Source organism: Lytechinus variegatus, chromosome 1 (genome assembly GCF_018143015.1).
Source record: "Lytechinus variegatus isolate NC3 chromosome 1, Lvar_3.0, whole genome shotgun sequence".
Classification (NCBI taxonomy): domain Eukaryota; kingdom Metazoa; phylum Echinodermata; class Echinoidea; order Temnopleuroida; family Toxopneustidae; genus Lytechinus; species Lytechinus variegatus.
This window is the reverse complement of record NC_054740.1, coordinates 71905783-71925213: the sequence shown is the minus strand read 5'-3', so window position 1 is coordinate 71925213 and position 19431 is coordinate 71905783. Positions and strand designations below refer to the sequence as shown.

Here is a 19431-nt window from a genome sequence, read left to right as displayed (position 1 = left end):
AGTCATAATGTGTATCTATGGTGTTAAATTGATGTAAGACCAAGTTCTCTATAATTGACTTGATTCCATATATGAAAATCTGGTAGTGCTTAGAAATGTTAGGAAATATATTACCATACATATTAATAGGCCTCCAGGGTGCTGCATACATGTAAGCACTTGCCCGATTGCCCAGGTGTTTTGCCTAAGTGTTTTGAAGTAAAGACCAAAACTACTTCCCCAAATTGGGCAGGCAAAATTCTCAAAGTAGAATTACCAAAATTAGGGTTGATATTATATATTTAAAATCTAAATTTGGTTAATGGTGGGCAAGATAAAATCACATTGTTAAAAAAATGCAAGAACAAGGTACATCAGTTTATGTCAAAAGAGAGAAAAAGGTCAATGGTGTTTAAAACTGCAATATTTTCATGGGAAGAGGTAATAAAATTTTTTTCAAGGATTTTTCGAGCAAGGGAAATAGATTTTCGGGCAAGTATTTTCCAACTATTTAAAAATTTACTTGCCTGACAGGGCAAGTGCTTCTAAAAAGTTATTTAGCACCCTGGCATATATTGTTATTATACAGGCACCCTTTTGATACAGTGTGCATATAGACTTTTTTTTGGCATAATGTACTAATATTGTCACGACTCATTCAGCGTATTCATGATTCTGGTGTCACTTTTATGTGCAGCAAAGCAATACAGAAGTGTAAATTTGACAATGATCAACAAAATTTCAAAACTATGACAAATGAAATCACACAAAAATATATATCTAGATATAATGTGGAAGTGTGTATTCACATGTAGAATGAAAGTGATTATTGAGACCTTGGCCTTGTCTTACAAAGAGTTGCGATTGATCCAATCAACCTCAACTTTGGATGGCCAGCAATGTCAACTTCTAAAATGCAAAGTTGTTCTAAATGTTTTCTGGATATGATGTATATTCATACATTTATCATTCTCTTGAAGATTCAGTGTGATTTTCTTTGTTTACTTAGGAGATTGTGCAAATTTCTTGTAGAAAAAATAATGTACGGATGGATTTCCATAAAGTTAAGATTGATGGGATCAATCGTAAGTCTTTGTAAGACTCTTTGTAAGACGGGGCCCAGAAGTTGGCACTTGGCAGTACCAAGTACCAGCCCACACCCAGACCTCAGTCATTCCATTTGAAGAAATCATTTTCATTTATTACAGATGTTGGAGGTGAGGCTTTGAAATATGCTTTATCTTTCAAATATCTTCAACTATATCTCTCATCATACGACCTTTGACCCTTTATCAAAGCAGAGATTGGTTACATTTGATATTCAGGTTGACAGCTTGGATCCTGATTTTGAGATGGATTTACGTTCATTTTCTGTTTATGGTGAAATACACCAGTGAAATTTTAATGTATGCCACGGGTCAAGCTCCCCAGCCCTTTCATTTGTCTACTTTTACTCCAAGGCGGGTTTTTCTTTCCCCCTTTAATTTTGTGTGATGACAATTTAAATCACTTTTCCACAAAATTTAAAGACTTATGGTGCTTCTTCTATTGATAATTTGAGAGCATCCTCAAATTTATTACCTGAGGGTATTTATGATTTTGTCACAACAGATATAAATCAGAATTTTAATGTGTTATGATGGTGTGCCCCATGATATTTTCACAAGTGCAGGTGGTAGCCCTATCGCTCGTTGGAATGATTTGGATGGGAATGCAAACTGTTGGTAGGGAAAGTAGGCCTATATTTTTGCTTTCAAGATGGTAGAAAAATGTTGAAACTTGGTAGGCCTACCTGGTTTCAGTGTTTGAGATCAATATTTTTTGTCAACTGAGATTAGTTACACTTTCAGGAACTTGTAAGTATCCTTGGGTGAACTTTCTTTTTTTTGTGGGTCCTAATGTTACAAGTCATGATTTGAACTCTTGAAAGTTGAAACTCAAGTTAATCTCCAAAACGATTTTGGAGGGTGTTTGTGCATGCAGGTGTGTTTGTGGGGGGGGGGGGTGGATAGATTCTTGATGGATATACTGTGCATTCTATTCAGTACCTTTTGTCCAATTATCCACAATAAAACACAAACACACCCACCCACTTGTTGTATTTTTGTCCACAGAGTCATACAAAAATCGCTGCAAAATTAAAAGTTCATTTCTCTCCATTCTACCTGAAAATGTTGACATTTGATTTGTGAAACTTTCTTTGAGTTTGAGCAAGATGTCAAATAGCCTTGAGGGTCTATTGTACTCAAAGGAATGTGTAGCCTTAAAAGTGATTGCCTGTAACCTGCATCAAATATTATGTGGCATTGAATTTTTTTCTCAACACAAAACAAACCATACAGTGCAATGACCTGCACAGCTAGCTCAAAGGACATTCTAAGCCATAGAAATTAATGTTTTCAAGTTTCGTAAACATTGAATTCCACTTGAATGTTATTTGAATTTAAAATTCTTGTTTTTTAATGCCAGCATTTATTATGTACACTGTTAGAAAAGTTATCCATAAAATAAACGAAGTTCCTGCAGCAGAGTCGCGAGAACACCTGTAATCTTACCAGATTGCATCTTACAGGATATTGGTATGTGGTGTATGAAACCTTACAAATTTCCTTTAATAAAACACCATTTCCCCCTTTTTAAACAGACTTAATCTGTTAAATTGCAGAAAATTCATGTTTTATGAATTTACAGAATGATTCTGTTATTGCTTTTTGCAAAATCTTCTTTCCTTTTTCTGTAAAATCAGGTTTTTTAACAGTGTAGATCTACATGTAGGCCTATTTGAAAAAAAATAAAAGCTAAAATGATGGAATTGACGAGATGATCTTCATTTGCTGATATGTCAAGTTGACAAGTGTGCAAGTCTTTGCAAGCCTGTGAACAATATTGAGTTGTTAAAGGTCAAGTCCACACCAGCTAATTATAATGAAAAGAGAAAATCAAACTAGCATTGATAATGTTGAAAAAATCTTTAAAATCGGGTGTAAAATGAGAAAGTGATTGTGCTTTTACTAAACAGTTTTATTAATTTCACGAAACAGGTTTGTTTTATAGAATATGGACACCCTGAATGGTATGCAAATGAGAGGGCAGATGATGTCAACTACTATTTCTTTTCTATTTTGTTATGAAATATCACTTTTTGTAGCATTAGTCCTATAATGTGAAGGTTTGATACCTCCCTGAAATCGTGGGATTGCCATAATTTCTTGCAACTCATTGTGGTTCATGAAGATGCTTCCTTGATGTCAAATCTGCAAAAAATGAAATATTGAATTTCACTTCAGCAGGGTGTCAGTGCCCCATCTGGTTGAGCTCCAAGCTTACTTCATCACCTTCAGGTCGGGGGTATGTAGCTCTTCAAGATTGGCTGAAAGATCCATTTTTCTACAAATATGTGAAAAATTGTTCAATTTTCCTTCAAGCATTCCCAGATGGCTTTCATCCTCTCACTTGATCTCAAATCCAGCTTTTCATGTGTTGATTTAGCCCAGAACTATTTTCTTTTTGGAGGGGAGGGGGGGGGGGATGCCATGTTCAGTACCATACTGTTGAGAATATGAGGCCTATTTGACTGAAGTAGGCAAATAGTTTTGCTTTAAATTTTAGTGTTGGCTTTTAAACAGAAGTGTGAGTTTCCATTGACATTTGCTGAGCACAAAAATTGATAGGCTAGTAATTTTTTCAGGTCTAGCAAAACGTTCCAACAAAGAGGAAGAATTGGTAGTGGACATTTGGGCCTTATTGTGACAGTGTGCTTTAAAGCTACTGTATTTGAAGATATTCGAACAGATTTTGATTTTAGGAGCAAAACTTCTGAACCGATGTCCCATCTGGTTATTGCTCTAACATTATTCACAAACATGTATTGAGACATGTGCATTAAAGCTGCTACATGTATTCAAAGAAAACACACAAAAAATCCATAATGGCTGGGACGTCATGTACATGAGGAAAAGCTATGTTGTTGTTTTAATCATGCACAGTCAATTTGGGAATAATTTGTTTACTGTTCATATGAGGAATGTTAAATGACCTGTGTCACCATTTTCAAATTTTGATTATTTTCCTTGTTCTTTGTCTGTCATCTATCCCCACAAAAGTCATTGTATGACAATGTTATTGTGGCTGAAGTATTCATAAAACTTTGCCATTCTGATTCTCATTCCTGATCGGTCATTGCACCAAATTGCTGTCTGTTAAAGTGGTATTTACAAAACTGAAATAATTGATGGGATAAACAGATTGTATCATATCCATAATGTGTGAACAAAAGAAGAGTACTCGTTTCCAAGAAGATTTCCAATTGAGAGAACATTGTCATCATTTTCCACGAAGTCCAATATCAAAACATCCTTGAATTCTAAAAAAAAGTAAATAAAATATTTTACTTGGCTGTGTAACGTGTTGCTATCTGTTGTACATTCGTACAATTAAATTTAACAATTGCAATAATTAGTTTTCTCCCCCATCAAAAAATTAGATAAGCTAATAAAACATCTATATGATATTGAATAAGTTTCAATGGTGCAATAGGGAAATCTTGAATGAAAGAAAATAAACATGGAAACAATTGTCATTATTATCCCCAATATTAATTCAGCGTGCAAATAGTTAAAAAAAGGAGTAATTACATGGTGCTTGCTCCAGTGACATATGTAGGCCAATCATGAAATAGGATATTGTGATTAGACTGAATGTATCACTGTCCATATTGTATCATTTTGTCAACAAGATATCATTGATTAGAGGAAATTTGAGATGGTGTAGGTCGATGAAATTATTTTGAAAATAAAATAATTATCAATTAATTGTCCTGTGTTTCTTGAAGGTCTATGAATTTAAACGGATTATCGTTCAAAAGGATTTTTTCAATGTATTCAGATCTCTAAATTGCATTCTTGTCCTTTCAAGTTTCTTTTTTCAAAAAAAAAGAAATTAGCTCGAGATACGAATAAACTACTCCTTGCTCCCAAGTGTCCTCCAGGTATTTATGTAGCCCTATTCACTCACGAAACCACAGTCTGTACAAGGGTCTGTACACCCGGCTGTTGATTGTCCAACCAAAATCCCTTCACATCCATGTACCAGGTCGAGATTTTATTTTAATCTCTATTGAAAATTTCCAGTTGAAGTTGTGCCACCTTTGACCTTGCCTGAAGGGTCAGCAATGACCTCTGAAATGTGGCTTTGACCCCTGTTGTACTGGCAGGTTGCCAGCAAGCAGCGTGGTACACTGTATGATCAAGTTATGATTAGAATTGGATCTGAATATGACATGGCTCCCAGCTGCCAATTAGTATTTCTATTTGTGGGATGTAGAAGGCAATATCCCTAGTCTTGGACTTTCGGTCAAGACTTCCATTTAACAGTCGGACAAATTTCTGTATTAGAATCATTCAGCTTGCCATAATGCCATTGTATTTTAGTGTACTGCAGTAGTTATTCAGTCAGAGATACTTTTATAATAAATGCATCATTTAAAGACATTTAAATTCTTTATCCGTCCTATATGCAAGCCTATACCCATCAGGAGTAGGCATTATGTTTGTTGTATTGTTGAAGTGAAGGCCTATAGATTCATGGTTAATATGGTCAAATTTGATTCATAGCCCTCTCTTTTATTCATTGTTTAAGCCTTTCTTTTCTGTTTTCATTTATATCACAGTCAGTATAAAAATCAGACTTCATCTATACCTAGGCCTATATGATGAGTTCAACATTTCTTTTATGTAGGCTTCAGGATGGCAATAAGTAGAAATTTTGCTGCAATCATGTAGGCTACATTGTTTGTAGCCTTGTGAAATTGGCCAAAATAAAATCATGTCAAAGTTTAAGATTCTGTGATACATTTGGCCAAAATAAAATCATGTCAAAGTTTAAGATTCTGTGATACAGTATGGCTGAACATAGTTGCTTATGATAGTGTTTATTTCCAATTGGTCTAATGCCAATTTGTCCAAAATTTGCCAGCTTGTCTACTATCATTTGGTCTACCATCAGTTCGTCCAATCACCACATGGTCTAAATTCTCTTAGTCTATAAATGCCATTCCGTCTAATAACCAGTTAGTCCAATAGCCATTTATTCCATATATTATGTGGTCTTATTGGTCTTAAGTGTTAAATTGTACAAAATGAATGAAAATAAAATGAGTATTAGACCAATTGGTTATTAGACGAAATGGTCATAGACGAAATGGTGATTAGATGGAGTGATGATTGGACCAAATTGTTAATGGACCAAATGGTTATTAGACGAAATGTTGGATGAAATGGCATTAGACTAAATGAAAGTAGACCATGTGGGGAATGGACGAGTTGGTAGTAGACAAATGGGCAATTTACCCAATCATGTAAGCTTCATTGTAGCCTTGTGAAATTGGCCAAAATAAAATCATGTCAAAGTTTATGATTTTGTGATGCAGTATGCTCATTGTGGCTGAACATACTGCTTATGATACTAGTGTAAGATCAGTGATGAAGTGTGACGTCTAACCATCATTTGTATCATTACCAGCGCTCTGTAATCCCAAAGCTATGTCTAGAATGTGAAAGTGATTTAATGTCAGCCAGGCCAATTCAAGCGGCTCTGTTGTGTTGTGATTCTAAGATATTAGTTGATGGTTAGGGGAGGGGCATACAGAAAATAATAATGTGAGGAATTGGAGTGTAGGGCAGAAGGGGGGGGATGGTCTTTATCTAAATCTTCACCCATCAGAATATTGTAAGTGCTTGTATTGTCTGTCCCAAATTAATGGCATTAAAAACTTTCTAACTTGGGTGGTAGTCATGCATTTTATCCACTGTGCCTACATATTGTTCAGCATCTTGGAGATTCAAAATCTAGGCATAAGCCATGGCTATAATGGGTCTTAGGAGGATATAAAGAAATATATTAGAAGAATAAAAAATGTTGTTTCTCTTGTTTTTTACATTATTTCAACATGCTTTAATGGTGAATAAAACTATTTCAGTTATTATTCCCAGATGTTAAGGATGAATTTGAGTACCTTTTGTGCTGACAAATCAATCTGCTGTGTCGCAAAGATTCGCAATCCATAAAATTATAAACCCAAGTTTGGAATTTGGGGTATGAACCAGTCATGGATAGGTCCATGGAACTAGTGAACATGTTCTACCGGTGAATGTACTTTCTTGTGAGGCCTTGAAGTTCATGGTTTGAAAGGATCCTTTTCTCAGTCTTTCCATGAGATTCAAGGTGATCAAAGATAATGGGTATTATTTTGCAGCTTTACACGTAACACTAAACCTTTCATCTTTTTATCTTAATGCGACTGTTGATCTTATAATGAACTTGTGCTTTTTACCATCCATTCGAAAACATGACAGGTATTGGTTGACAGTTGTATTGTTTGGAAAGGAATGAACAGTCAATATCAAGGTTAGGTTCATGGCTGCTTAAAGGGTCTTTTGGCAAGAAGGGATAGAGTCTGGTGGAGAGGAATAAACTGAACACTTGGGTATCAAATCTGAACAGGATACATATGGAAAAGGGAGGGGGTGGGGTGGTTAAGTATTTTACAGGATTCATGTGATAATTCTGAAGATATCATATGAAACTAGCCTGTATAACATACATGTAGATGAGAAAGTCCCCAATCCTAGTTTTATGGACGATCATTAACAGCCTACAGACATTGGTTGGCTCAGACAAAAAATATTCTCATTTGGTAAAAAAGAACCTTGCTACTAGTTCTCATTCTCTGTGGAATGCACTTTCTTTTACTTTCTTCAAGTAAAGTGAAAAGTCTGTAGAGTGAATTAAATCTGGTCTGACATATCTGTTCTTGAATCTCGTCATATTTCAAATGATCCAACTTTCATGGACCTTATTTCATCACTCTGTGTCTCTGAATAGATAAAATAAGTAGGGAAGATTGGGGTTCGTTGGAACGCAGGGTAAGTTGAAACATTGCAATTTTCTTTAATGCCTGTAAAATTTATGCAATACTGCCCTCAATTTATTGCTATTGATAATACAACACTGTTGTATTATTAATAGAAATAAATTTATTTTACAGGCGTTAAAGACAATTACAATGTTTCAACTTACCCCGTGTACCAACTAACCCCGATCTCCCTGACCTTAAAAGATGTGTTATCTTTATCTGTATTTTCTAAAAATTTTATCAATTATTTTTATCATTACTAGTACTGGTTGGTTTGGTTTGGCTTAATTTACCATATAAGAGTCACAACAAAATAAATTGTACAAAATATTAATATTGAATATATTAACACCAGAAAAGATATGGATGGATCACTCTATTCAGAGCATTGGCTCTGTTCTTTCTAGAGGTCCAATCATTTGTTGTTATTATCATTAGGTGGTTTCAAACCGCCTCGATCACAAGAATCCCCGTTAAATTACGAGAACTTTTTAAAGCTAAAAAATATCCGTTAATTATTCCTGCATTCACACCGCCCCGAAACACATCCTTCGGGATAAGTTCCCGAAGTTACGAGCATGCGCAGTGTGGTCTGATAAGCAGGCAAGGCGGGAGATTCAAAATCACTAGCCCAGCAGCCATTCACCCCGCCGCGCCCAATGACACGCTGGGATAAAAGTTCCCGTAATTTGCTTTCACATCGCCAAAATACCTGCGACCTTGGAAAAATCTCCACGAAAGTTCTCGTAATTTCGCCAAGTACCTACTATTTAGCGGGTATTTTCTTTCGGGGAAATTACGCGTAGTTTGCTTTCACATTACCAAAATACCTGGTATTTTCTGATCGGGGTAAATTTCCCGATCAGAGAATACCTGGAACTGGCGAACTTTGAGGCGGTCTGAAACCGCCTATTGTGTATGTGGTGCTTTGCCATTCTATTACGTATATGAAATAAATCTCCAAGGTCACTCACCCAATTATGTCTTTGAACTCTTCAATCAAAAAGGGAAAGGGGCGGGGAGATGGGGGGGGGGGCTGCATTACCAATCAGATCAGAAGATACTAAAGGGAATTATTCTCTGCTCAGGGATCAATGTGAAGGCAGAGAAAGAAAAAAAAGTAGCAGAGATTTTGTTAAAGAGATTATTTTCTGTTTATGATTGAGATCATGTCTGAAGGTTAAAGTCAAAGTGGAACCAGATTTTTTGCTCTGCTAACAGTTTGATGATAACACATCAGCCTTGGAAAAAATGAGGTTGTTTGTGGGTCAACTGCACCCACCACTTCATCCGAATGTGCCAGAAAAAAAGTAAAAGCTTTTAAGGTTGACTTTCCAAATTCCACCATCACACTTTTGGAGCATTTACACTACAGTGTAAAACTTTTTGTATTACCAGACATTGTATAGTTTTCCCACCATAATTAGACAGTAAAGAAGACTTAATTATTGAGATTTCTTTTTTTTTTCTATTGTTGATCTGTTGAACAAAAATGATTTCAATATATCATATCACATCGAGGTAGGAAAGGTGGCCGTGACCGTTTTAATGACAACATAAAATTTGGTATGCTTAACTGCCGTTCTGTGCGTAATAAAACTACCCAATTTCATGAATTTGTCCTCGATCACCGACTCGACTTCACATGTGTCTGCGAAACCTGGCTTACCACGTCCGATGATGCTGCAACTGCTGACCTCTGTCCACGAGGATATCTCTTCAAGCATCACCCCAGATCAACCAAGCGCGGTGGTGGAGTCGGGTTCCTCTACAAGGACAGTCTTCATGTTGATATTGGCCCAACAGGACAATTTGACACCTTCGAATCCCTGTCTGGAACTTTGTCTCATGCCGGCTCCAAGCAGGTCGACATCATCGTCGTCTACCGTCCTCCTGGATTTCAGGGATTTTCTCAGTTTCTCATTGATTTTTCAGCATTTCTTGATGAGAGACTGTGCAATCCTTCCTCTATCTTGATCACGGGGGACTTGAACATACACCTTGATAAGACTTCGTCTCCGCACACTCTTAAGTTTCTGGATCTCATCAGCAGCCATGGTCTCTCCCAGTTGGTCACATCCCCAACTCACGACAAAGGTCATATTCTTGACGTTGTCCTCGTCCGGAACTCGGACAAGCTACCGATCTCCAAACCGAACATTATTCCAGGTATTTCAGACCACGCTGCTATCACCTGTGTAATTCGCTCTTGTAGATCAAATCGTGTCAATAGAGCATATACCTCACGCAACATCAAAGATATCAATAGAAAGTCTTTTATAGAAGATGTCGCGAAAAGCAATATTATTTCCCCATCCTCCGTGTCTGAGAATATCGACTCGGCTACCAACCGCTACAACACCATCCTAACCTCACTTCTCGATATTCATGCCCCTGCCAAGACCCGCAAAGTGAGAGATCACCGAGATAGCCCCTGGTACAACAGCGAGATAACCGTTGAGAAACGCAAGCGTCGACAGCTCGAGCGACGATGGCGATCAAACGGCAAGCTCTGCATAGACAGACAGATGTTCCAAGCGCAATGAGAGGTTGTGAATCATCTTGTTGAAAGCGCCAAGAAATCCTACTATGTTGGGCTAATCAACATGTGTGGTAATGATACTAAGAAACTCTACTCCACCGCTAACCGTCTCCTCAATCGTAAACAGGACTCTCTACTCCCAAGGCACACCGATAGTCAAGAACTGGCCCAGAGATTCATCCACTTCTTCCACTCGAAGATACATAAAATTCAGAACAGCCTTACCCCAGATCTTACACCTGTCGATCCAGTCACATCAGCTTCCTTCGATACGATCTGGCCAACGACTCCTGACGAGATAAAGTCACTACTTCGCAGATTACCAGCCAAATCTTGCCATCTAGATCCCATCAATACTGTTCTCATCAAGGAATGCAGCTCTACATTCGCTAGTATTATTACCTATATTGTTAATCTAAGTATTGATCAGGCATGTGTACCTTCTGTCCTTAAAACGGCTCACATCCTTCCTATCCTGAAAAAACCCAATCTTGACCCCCAATCCCTGAGTAACTATCGTCCGATTTCTAATCTTCCATTCCTTTTCAAAATATTAGAGCGAGTAGTTTTTTCACGATTATTAGACTATTGCATAGATAACAACCTCCTTGATCCCTTCCAATCTGCTTACCGCCCCCATCATAGTGTTGAAACCCTCCTCACAAATGTTACCAATCATGTTCTCCACGAGATGGATAAGGGAAAAGTGACTGGTATGATACTCCTTGATTTGTCAGCAGCATTCGACACCGTTAATCACACAGTCCTAATTAACACTCTCATATCTCTCGGTGTCAATGGTAAGGCACTTCAATGGTTTAAATCATACCTTACACTTCACTCCCAGGCAGTAAGGATAAACGGTTGCCTTTCTGATTTTTTACCACTTAAATGCGGAGTGCCGCAAGGCTCTGTGGGCGGGCCCACCATGTTCATGTTATATCTAACAGGTCTTAGGAATATTTTCCTTCAGCACTCACTCTCTTATCATATCTATGCTGACGATATTCAAATATATACGTCATTCAAACCCAATCAGAGCGATGCAGCTAGCGCTATCCACAATCTTGAGCGATGCGTTGACGATGTCCATATCTGGTTGAACTCACATTCACTTAAATTAAACCTTGCAAAATGTGAATTTATCATGTATGGATCCAAACCTCAATTAGAAAAGATTTCGATCAATTCAGTCACGCTCGCCGGGCATGTGGTGTCCTTATCTACTGCCTGTCGTAATCTAGGTATTTTTCTTGATTCCCAAATGACAATGTCCACACAGATTCAACGTATCTCTCAATCAGTTCGCTATCAGTTACGCAACCTAGGCTTCATCCGTAAATACCTCACCCGCAATGCCACAGAAAAAATCACCCATGCTCTAATATCATCTCGACTAGATTTCGGAAATGCTCTAATGTTTGGTTTACCTCAAAATGCTCTTGCAAAACTTCAAAAATTACAGAATGCTGCTGCGCGTATAGTGACCCTCACCAATAAGCACAGCCACATCACACCCGTTCTGAAATCGCTACACTGGCTACCTGTTGAACAACGCGTTATTTTTAAGATTCTTTTATTACTCTTTCACTGTACACATGGATCCGCTCCTCTCTATAACATCTCCTTGATACACCAATATACCCCTTCTAGATCTCTTCTTTCTCAAGACTCTGGTTTGATGGTTATCCCTAAAATCAAAACAAAGTGGGGGGAACGTAAATTTGCCCATGCTGGGCCATCCGCATGGAATTCTCTTCCTCGGACCATTAAAGATAGTAGCTCTGTTGAAATGTTTAAATCTAATCTTAAAACCTATATGTTCAATTTGGCCTACAATTGATATTTATCCCTTCTATTTGTCTTCAGCACTTTTAATCTAAATACTTTTCCTTCTTTTTCACCTCTACTTTGCACTAGTGCGCCTAGAGCATTTGATATTCTTATGGATTTGGCGCCATACAAATCATATATATTATTATTATTATTATTATTATTCTGTAGACTCTTGGTCAACTTATCTTTGACATAGGGCTCATTAGGTTAATGCTAGCTAATGCTTCAGTTTTCTTTGATTTTCTTTGATTATGTGAATGAATGGTGTGAAAAACTTGCTGTATTATGTGAGTCTTTAGTAACGCATTGTATGTCTTACCGCTCTACCTATTGGATATAGTAAAAACTGTAATAGAAGTAAAAAGCTAAACCTGAAAGATATAAAACAAATGAATAATAAATGTTACAAAAAACAAACAATTGTTGATATATTTCTTTCATGATTTTGCCATTTGATGAAGTCCTTGAAATGACTGTTGGTCATTCTTGAATATAGAAGGAAGTTTCTAAAAACCCCAAATTTACATAAAGATATGGATGAAGTTTTATAAGGAACTAGGAATCTATTGTATCTTCATGCAATTCATTGTTTCTGTAAAGTAGTCTGTTATGAAAGAGAGAGGGAGAGACTTGAGCTTGCATAAAATTTTCCAATGACATGAATGACAGAAACAATGGCTTCCAATTTAGGGTTTCTTTAATATAGCTCCTAGTCTGCAAAGGCCATCTCTTGAGAGTTTTCAAAAATTGTCAAAAGGCAAGCAACCATGATGGATGAATTTGCCCACAGCAGTCCATGTAGGGGACTTGTTCTATGACATTTTCAATTTTTGCCTGTCAGTCCATGATTTTAGAAATTCTTGTTATTGTCTTTGGGGTTTACTTTCGGATTTTACCCTTGAGTCTTGAGGGAATGATTTTAAATCTGCTCATTTGTTTAATTTGTTTTTGATCCATATGATCTTCTGGGGGTCAGAGGGTCTATGCAAAATACATTTGAAATTAATAAGTGAATTTGTATATGTGTGCATTTTAGGAATGTTCATTTACAAATCATGACACTGGAACCATGAAATAACAGCCCTTATTTACCTTTGAAATGTCACTACAAGACAAATAAATTATTTCCATTATATTTTTAAATCATGGTCTGTCTCAGAATTCACATTTTCTTTTGGTTTCTAATCTATCTTCACTTTTCATGAAAGACGTTTTTATCCATGATTTTCTTAAAAATAGTTTAATTCCAAAGCAGTCACTGTCTCCCACAATTCTATTCTACCAAGTTTGTCATGTGGTTTATTTTTTTCATATTATCTGGTTTGCAAAGAGAGTTTAAAAGGTGATATCTTCAGTGTACAATCAACAGTTCACTGAATTAGAAATTATTCATACTTCCCCATATTTTTAATTCACCTTGAGGTACAAAGTGATAATTTGAAAATATCTTATTTTATGCCCTGTTGACAGTAATTGGATGCATTTGAGCAATTTCCTAGACTGCTATGAAAACAATCTTATGATTTTTTTCTCTTTTTTTTCTTTCAGGGCCTTTCAGGCCTCTTGTCACCAGGGAAGGAGAAAAAGGGCAAAGAAAATGAGACGAATGGGAAAGCACATCCTGTAAAGGCGACCCACTTTGATTACATCACCAAACCAAGTAGCAGCAACGGTCGAAGTAGCCCAGAGCGCCCTCGAGCCCCCAAACATCACCAGTCACAGGGCCAGGGCTACTCTCGTAGCAGACACGAACGCCCACCCAGAGAAGACAGACGGTATCGTCATTCTACAGGAGACTATAGGAATGGTTCCTCCAGTATGCATCATCACAACCGATCGGGCACTGAGCGGAGGTACAGTCGAGAAGATGATGAAGAGCTCATGCATATCAACAGTCAGCGGCAAAGGTATGAGGATAGAGGGGAAAAAAGATCAGGATCGCTACCAAGCCACTACTCTCAGGATAGCAGAGGGAAGAACAGACGTGGATCGTTGCCAGGACAGTATGGCCAAGGGTCTCCTACATCTCCTCGAGGACCACCTAAACCACCACGTCGACAGGAATCTCTCAACAGAGTCCATATTCCCGAACGGCCGGACACTGAATTCACTACTTCGACCAGTGAATACGAGATCTGCAGTCCCTCATCTGGATCTAGCAGTCCAAAGAACTGGAAGGTGAGTCCTCTTATTGGTCATACCTCATCGGGTTCCAAACAGAGAGAAAGATCATGGTCTCCATCTAAAGAATACTCAAGGTCTCCTCCAAGAAGACAGCGATCTCCTGAAAGAAAGCAGAAATATGATACTCGCCAGTATGCCCCTGATGATCGCTCCTGTAAGCGTGATGCGTCTCATGAGAGAAAGCAGAGACATGACAATCAACTGTATGACCAAAGTAGTCACTATGGCAAGCGGGACCGCTCTCTGGACAGAAATCAGAAGCACTATGACAATCGAACCCATGAAACAAATGGTGATTATTATGGTCAACAAGACGGGTCACACAACAGAAGGCAAAACCAATATAGTACTCGAGACAATGGATACAGTGATCACTATGGCAAACAAGACTTCTCTCCTGAAAGGCAAAATGGAAGGTATTCCAGGAGTCATCAGCCTTCAGCAAATGGATACCAAGCAGATAAAAACAGTGCATGGTTACCAAGTGACCCATATAGCCCTGATCCAACTCCCTTTGTGCACTCTTCCAGCCCATATAACCCATTTTCTTTTGAAAACCCTCCAACCTCTTATGGAGAAGATTATCAACAAAAACCTCCCAATCAGCAGCAGAAACAAAAGCTGAATTCAGATCCATATGGGAATTCTTGGATCAAAGAGAAAAACATAGTTCCGTCTAGACCCACCAGCAATGCAAGGCCCCTTGTGTTGCCCCCAAATGACAAAGTCCCTGAGGGTCCAAGACCAGTTTATCGAAGTGATGGAGAGATTGACCTCAGAGAGCCTACCTACAAGAAGTCCAGAGAACCTGATATGTTTGCAATCAACCAGGCACCCCCTTCCAACAGTTACCCCTCTTCACCGACCAGTAAACCAAGTAAAGCAAATTTCAATTACTATCCAGAGTTTCAAGCAGAGTCGGAACCCAGAGATATGCAGTGGGAAGAGCCGAGCCAGCAAGTAAGTCAGATGCAGCCAAAACAAACAAACTCACTGCGCACAGTAAGAGAAGTGAAAGCCTATGATCAACACATGAAGAAATTCAAACGACCTACAAGCCTCGGCGGTGTTCCAAGACAGCCACAGAACACATTTAGCCAAGGAAGACCCAGGAGTGCCATAGAACAACCTGCTTCAGATGATGGACTTTATCCAAGTTTAGAGCGGTCTAAAAATTCAGCATTTGGAGTAGCAGCTGCATCACCAAAGAATCCCTCCAATAATTCCACCTATAAAAATCAGTATGGGATAAGTCCCAAGAGCAGTCAACAATATTCTGAACCTATTGAGAAAAGCTATTCCAATGGTGAATATGGTATAAATAACCATAAACACAACCAGCAAGAAATATACAATGAAAATTATGCAGCAAACAAAGGATCTTCTCTTCTTCCAAAGGACTGGCCTGAAGATTATCCAGCACAGATGACAATAAGGTCACCAGTTCCTTCTGATCCAGAGAATTCAGTCAATTCTGTAAAACAAGTGGATTCTGGGAAACAGACTATCTTCTGCCTGGTCTCTCAAGTAGTACCCACCTCACCAAGTCCAGAGTTAAGTCCAGAGCCTATGCAGAGGGAGTTTGTGGAGATTGAAAATGGGAAGGTATCACCTGTAATGAAACAGCCTGTAAACGTGCCCAAACTATCACCCAACCAATACAGTCAGAAGAGCCCTGTGCAAAATGGCTATTCCCAGCGTGGAAGTTACTCTCCAGTAAGGTCACAGATGGAATACCAAACAAACCAGGGAGATCTAGCCTGGAGACGACAGCTAGAGGAGTATGAACGTAGACAGAGTGTCCAGAGCACAGTATCTCAAGATAGCTCTATGGGCAATGAATCTGTTTTGTACAGGCAAAGACAATCAGCTGGCTACACTCAACAAGCTCTACACCAAGCTCAGAAGAAGATTGCATCCTCACAGATTGAACCTAAAAAGGCACAGGTTAACTATTCAAATCCAAAAGACCATAACAGAGGAGCAAGCCTGTCTTCAGGGTATCATTCTAGTCCAGAGTTCGAAAGAGAACAAAACCAGCAGACACATCAACCTAGGAACTTGCTTCTTGACAGGGAAAGATTTTCTGATACTGAGTATCGTTTTGGAGGTACAGGGAAAGAAAATGAAGTAGATAATGTACCCATTGTACCTGTCAAAGATCTTATAAAGAAAATCAACAGGGATGTTGAAACAAATGGTGGTCTTGATGAAGTCGTACCCCCTAGGCGAGCCTCAGCTGACTTGAAGAGTATATTGGTGAGAGATGCCCAGCAATCCAACCAAGCAATCAAAGATGACACTTGTTACGGCAAACGTGCTGTTCGAAGGGATTCTAAAGATACACAGACGCAGACATATGAAATTTCCGGAAAAGTGCACAGTCACCCATCTGCCTATTACAATGAGCAATATATCACAGCAACCGCTGTTCCTTGTGAAGTTGTTGATACAACAGAACGAAAAAGTCAAACATATGCTCGTCCACTCTCTAATGAGCTTCGTGCCACCGATAAATCCTACAGGGACGAAAGTAGACCAGATGTAAAGCAAGAAAGTCCAGATGAAAGTGAAGAGGATACTAAGCCTATAAATGCTAAAGATAGAAGGGCCTTCTATGAGAGTTTGAAGCCTCTATCTAAGGAAGAAGAGATCCTTAGCGTAGTCAGCCACAAAAACCGAGACGAAGCAACACCAAGCAATACCCATAAGAAAGTTGATTCTCAGCCCAAAGCAGTGTATGGCAGCATCAAATGGCCCAAAGACCATTCTGCTAGGGAACCTGAAATCAAGAAGCAAACGGTAAAGCAAAGTTTTGCCGAACCACCTAAGGTTAAAAAAGCCCAGAAAAGCCCATCTCCTGTTAACCGAAGTGAAATGTACTCTGATGATGATCAATCCAAACCTGATGAGAGGCATGCTTACTATGACCGCCTGAGACAGCGTGGCCAAGGTACAGGCCCAGGACTGAAAGGAAGGAGGAGCCAAAGTCTTCCAAGACTTAATTCCCGCACGAGAGAAGGAAAGTCTGAGAGTTCCAAGGTTTCAAGTACGTCTGTCGAACTAGCTGAAGGGGATTCCAGTGCCAAGCGTTTATCGATGGGTGCACAACTGTTCCAACAGAGGAAGCTTGAAATGGAGCGCCTTAACAAAAAGCAAGAAATTCTAGAAAAGGTAAAAAACCAGTTGAAAATGCATCGTGCTGGCAGTGAGCCAAATCTAGCTCCAAAAGATGAGGAAAATGATGCCATTTCTTCACTGGAACAAAATGGGCATCTGTTGGCGACCCATGTTGCAGGAAAGAGGATTCGAGGAAGGGACAGTGCTGACTTTGAATATGCCTTGAATCAACTCCAAACCATCCACACTGAGGCTGATCAAGATGCAGATGAGATACTCCATCCTCAGTACTATAGGCCATTTGATCATCGGGCTGCTGAGATTCCATTGCTTGCACAGAAGGTTGCAGAACTACAAGAGCTTATTGGTGTTCATGCCACTCCAGGATCTGGCAAACATCGCAAAAAGGGAAAGAGAGCAACATCAGATGTTTCTGAAATGAGACCTACTCTGCACAGACTTGATGGTGGAGAATTGCAAGAGAAGCCTGGTAAAGCAAAGAAGGGCCAGGAATTTTTCCCTTACAGGCAGGCCACACATCCAAAAAAGATGGTCAAGAAGGATGAGTATAATCCTGCTTGTGATCATGAGTCAACATCAGATGAAGACAAAACTCCTCGACCTGTTCCTCCCGGCACTAACACTAAACTTTATAGGCACCCCAAATCATCAGACAACCTCGGTTTCAGCTCAGACAGTAGTCCTGAGAGACCTGTTAAAGTGAAAGTCAAACTTGTTGCTCCAGAGTATGTCCGGGTGCCTAGTCCCGATTTACGTGCCAGCCGTCAGCAGCGTAAAACAACGAGGGAAGTTTTCTTCTCTGGAGAAGACAACAGCAGGGGGCCAAGTCCGATTCCAACCAAAGTCAATACAAACAAGAAAATGAACAGTCACCACCATCCTGCCAACCTTCCTCCACCAGTCATGCAGAGTGTCAAGTTTGTGGAGAGTCCCAAGGTGAAGAGGGCTGTCCTTACAAAACCACCTCCTGCTCCAGCCGTAACTAAATTCAAGGAAACCCAGGCACACCTCCAGCTCCCTGGTTGCAGGGACTCTGTCTCTACAGTGGACAGTGCAGCTTTGGCTCAACCTTTTGATGACATGGTAGATGAGTACCAGGACATCATGATGGACCACCAGGCTGTAGAGATGTCTCTACCTGATCCAGAACGAACCTCGTCTGTTGAATCCCTGATGCATATGGTGTCTGGGTCCCATAGGCAAAACAACACAACTCCAGAGACCAAACCTAACCAATCCTTTTCACCTGGTGGATACATCCCATTGGCCGATGAGGAGGACTATGAGTCTTCGGGAGGTGATGAGGCAGACTTGGAAGGTAAGAACTGCCCACTAGCAGAGGTTGAGGATGTATGATGCATCAGCAAGTCAATGTCTTAGGTCTGTATTCTGAACTTGGTTTAATTTGACCTCTGGTCTGAAGTTGTTAATATGGAAAGCCAAAAGTAACACATTTCTTCGTACATAATTGGTCAATTTGTCTCTCAAGGCATTAGAAACTGCCTTGAAGTGATAAATACAATAGTTTTCTTCACCATTAATTATTGGACATATCCAAGTAATATGACAACAGTCAGTAATAAATGAATATTTCACACTTAAAGCTTCCCATAATTTTCAGCTCTGACTTAGACTATGGTTTAAGTTAAACTGGAGTTAAGAATATGGGCCCTAATGTATATTTAGCCTATTATACATGTAAGTCTATAACACTTTTCTCAATTTTTCACCTCAGAAATTGGAAACTCTGTCAATACAATACTGATTTTGATCAATTTTGGAAATTTCAATATTTTAATTGACAGGGTTGTATGCATCTTACATGAATCAAAAGTTT

General features: G+C 39.0%; 1 protein-coding gene across 1 annotated transcript in view; it reads left to right on the top strand.

The window, feature by feature from the left end:
* The window catches only part of LOC121421982, a 33424-nt gene extending 13993 nt beyond the window's left edge, over positions 1-19431 (top strand). Inside the window, exon 2 of the mRNA XM_041616787.1 lies at positions 13818-19431. Within this exon, the coding sequence (XP_041472721.1) occupies positions 13818-18950 (5133 nt within the window). The 3' untranslated portion in view covers positions 18951-19431. The remainder of the gene's footprint in view (positions 1-13817) is intronic.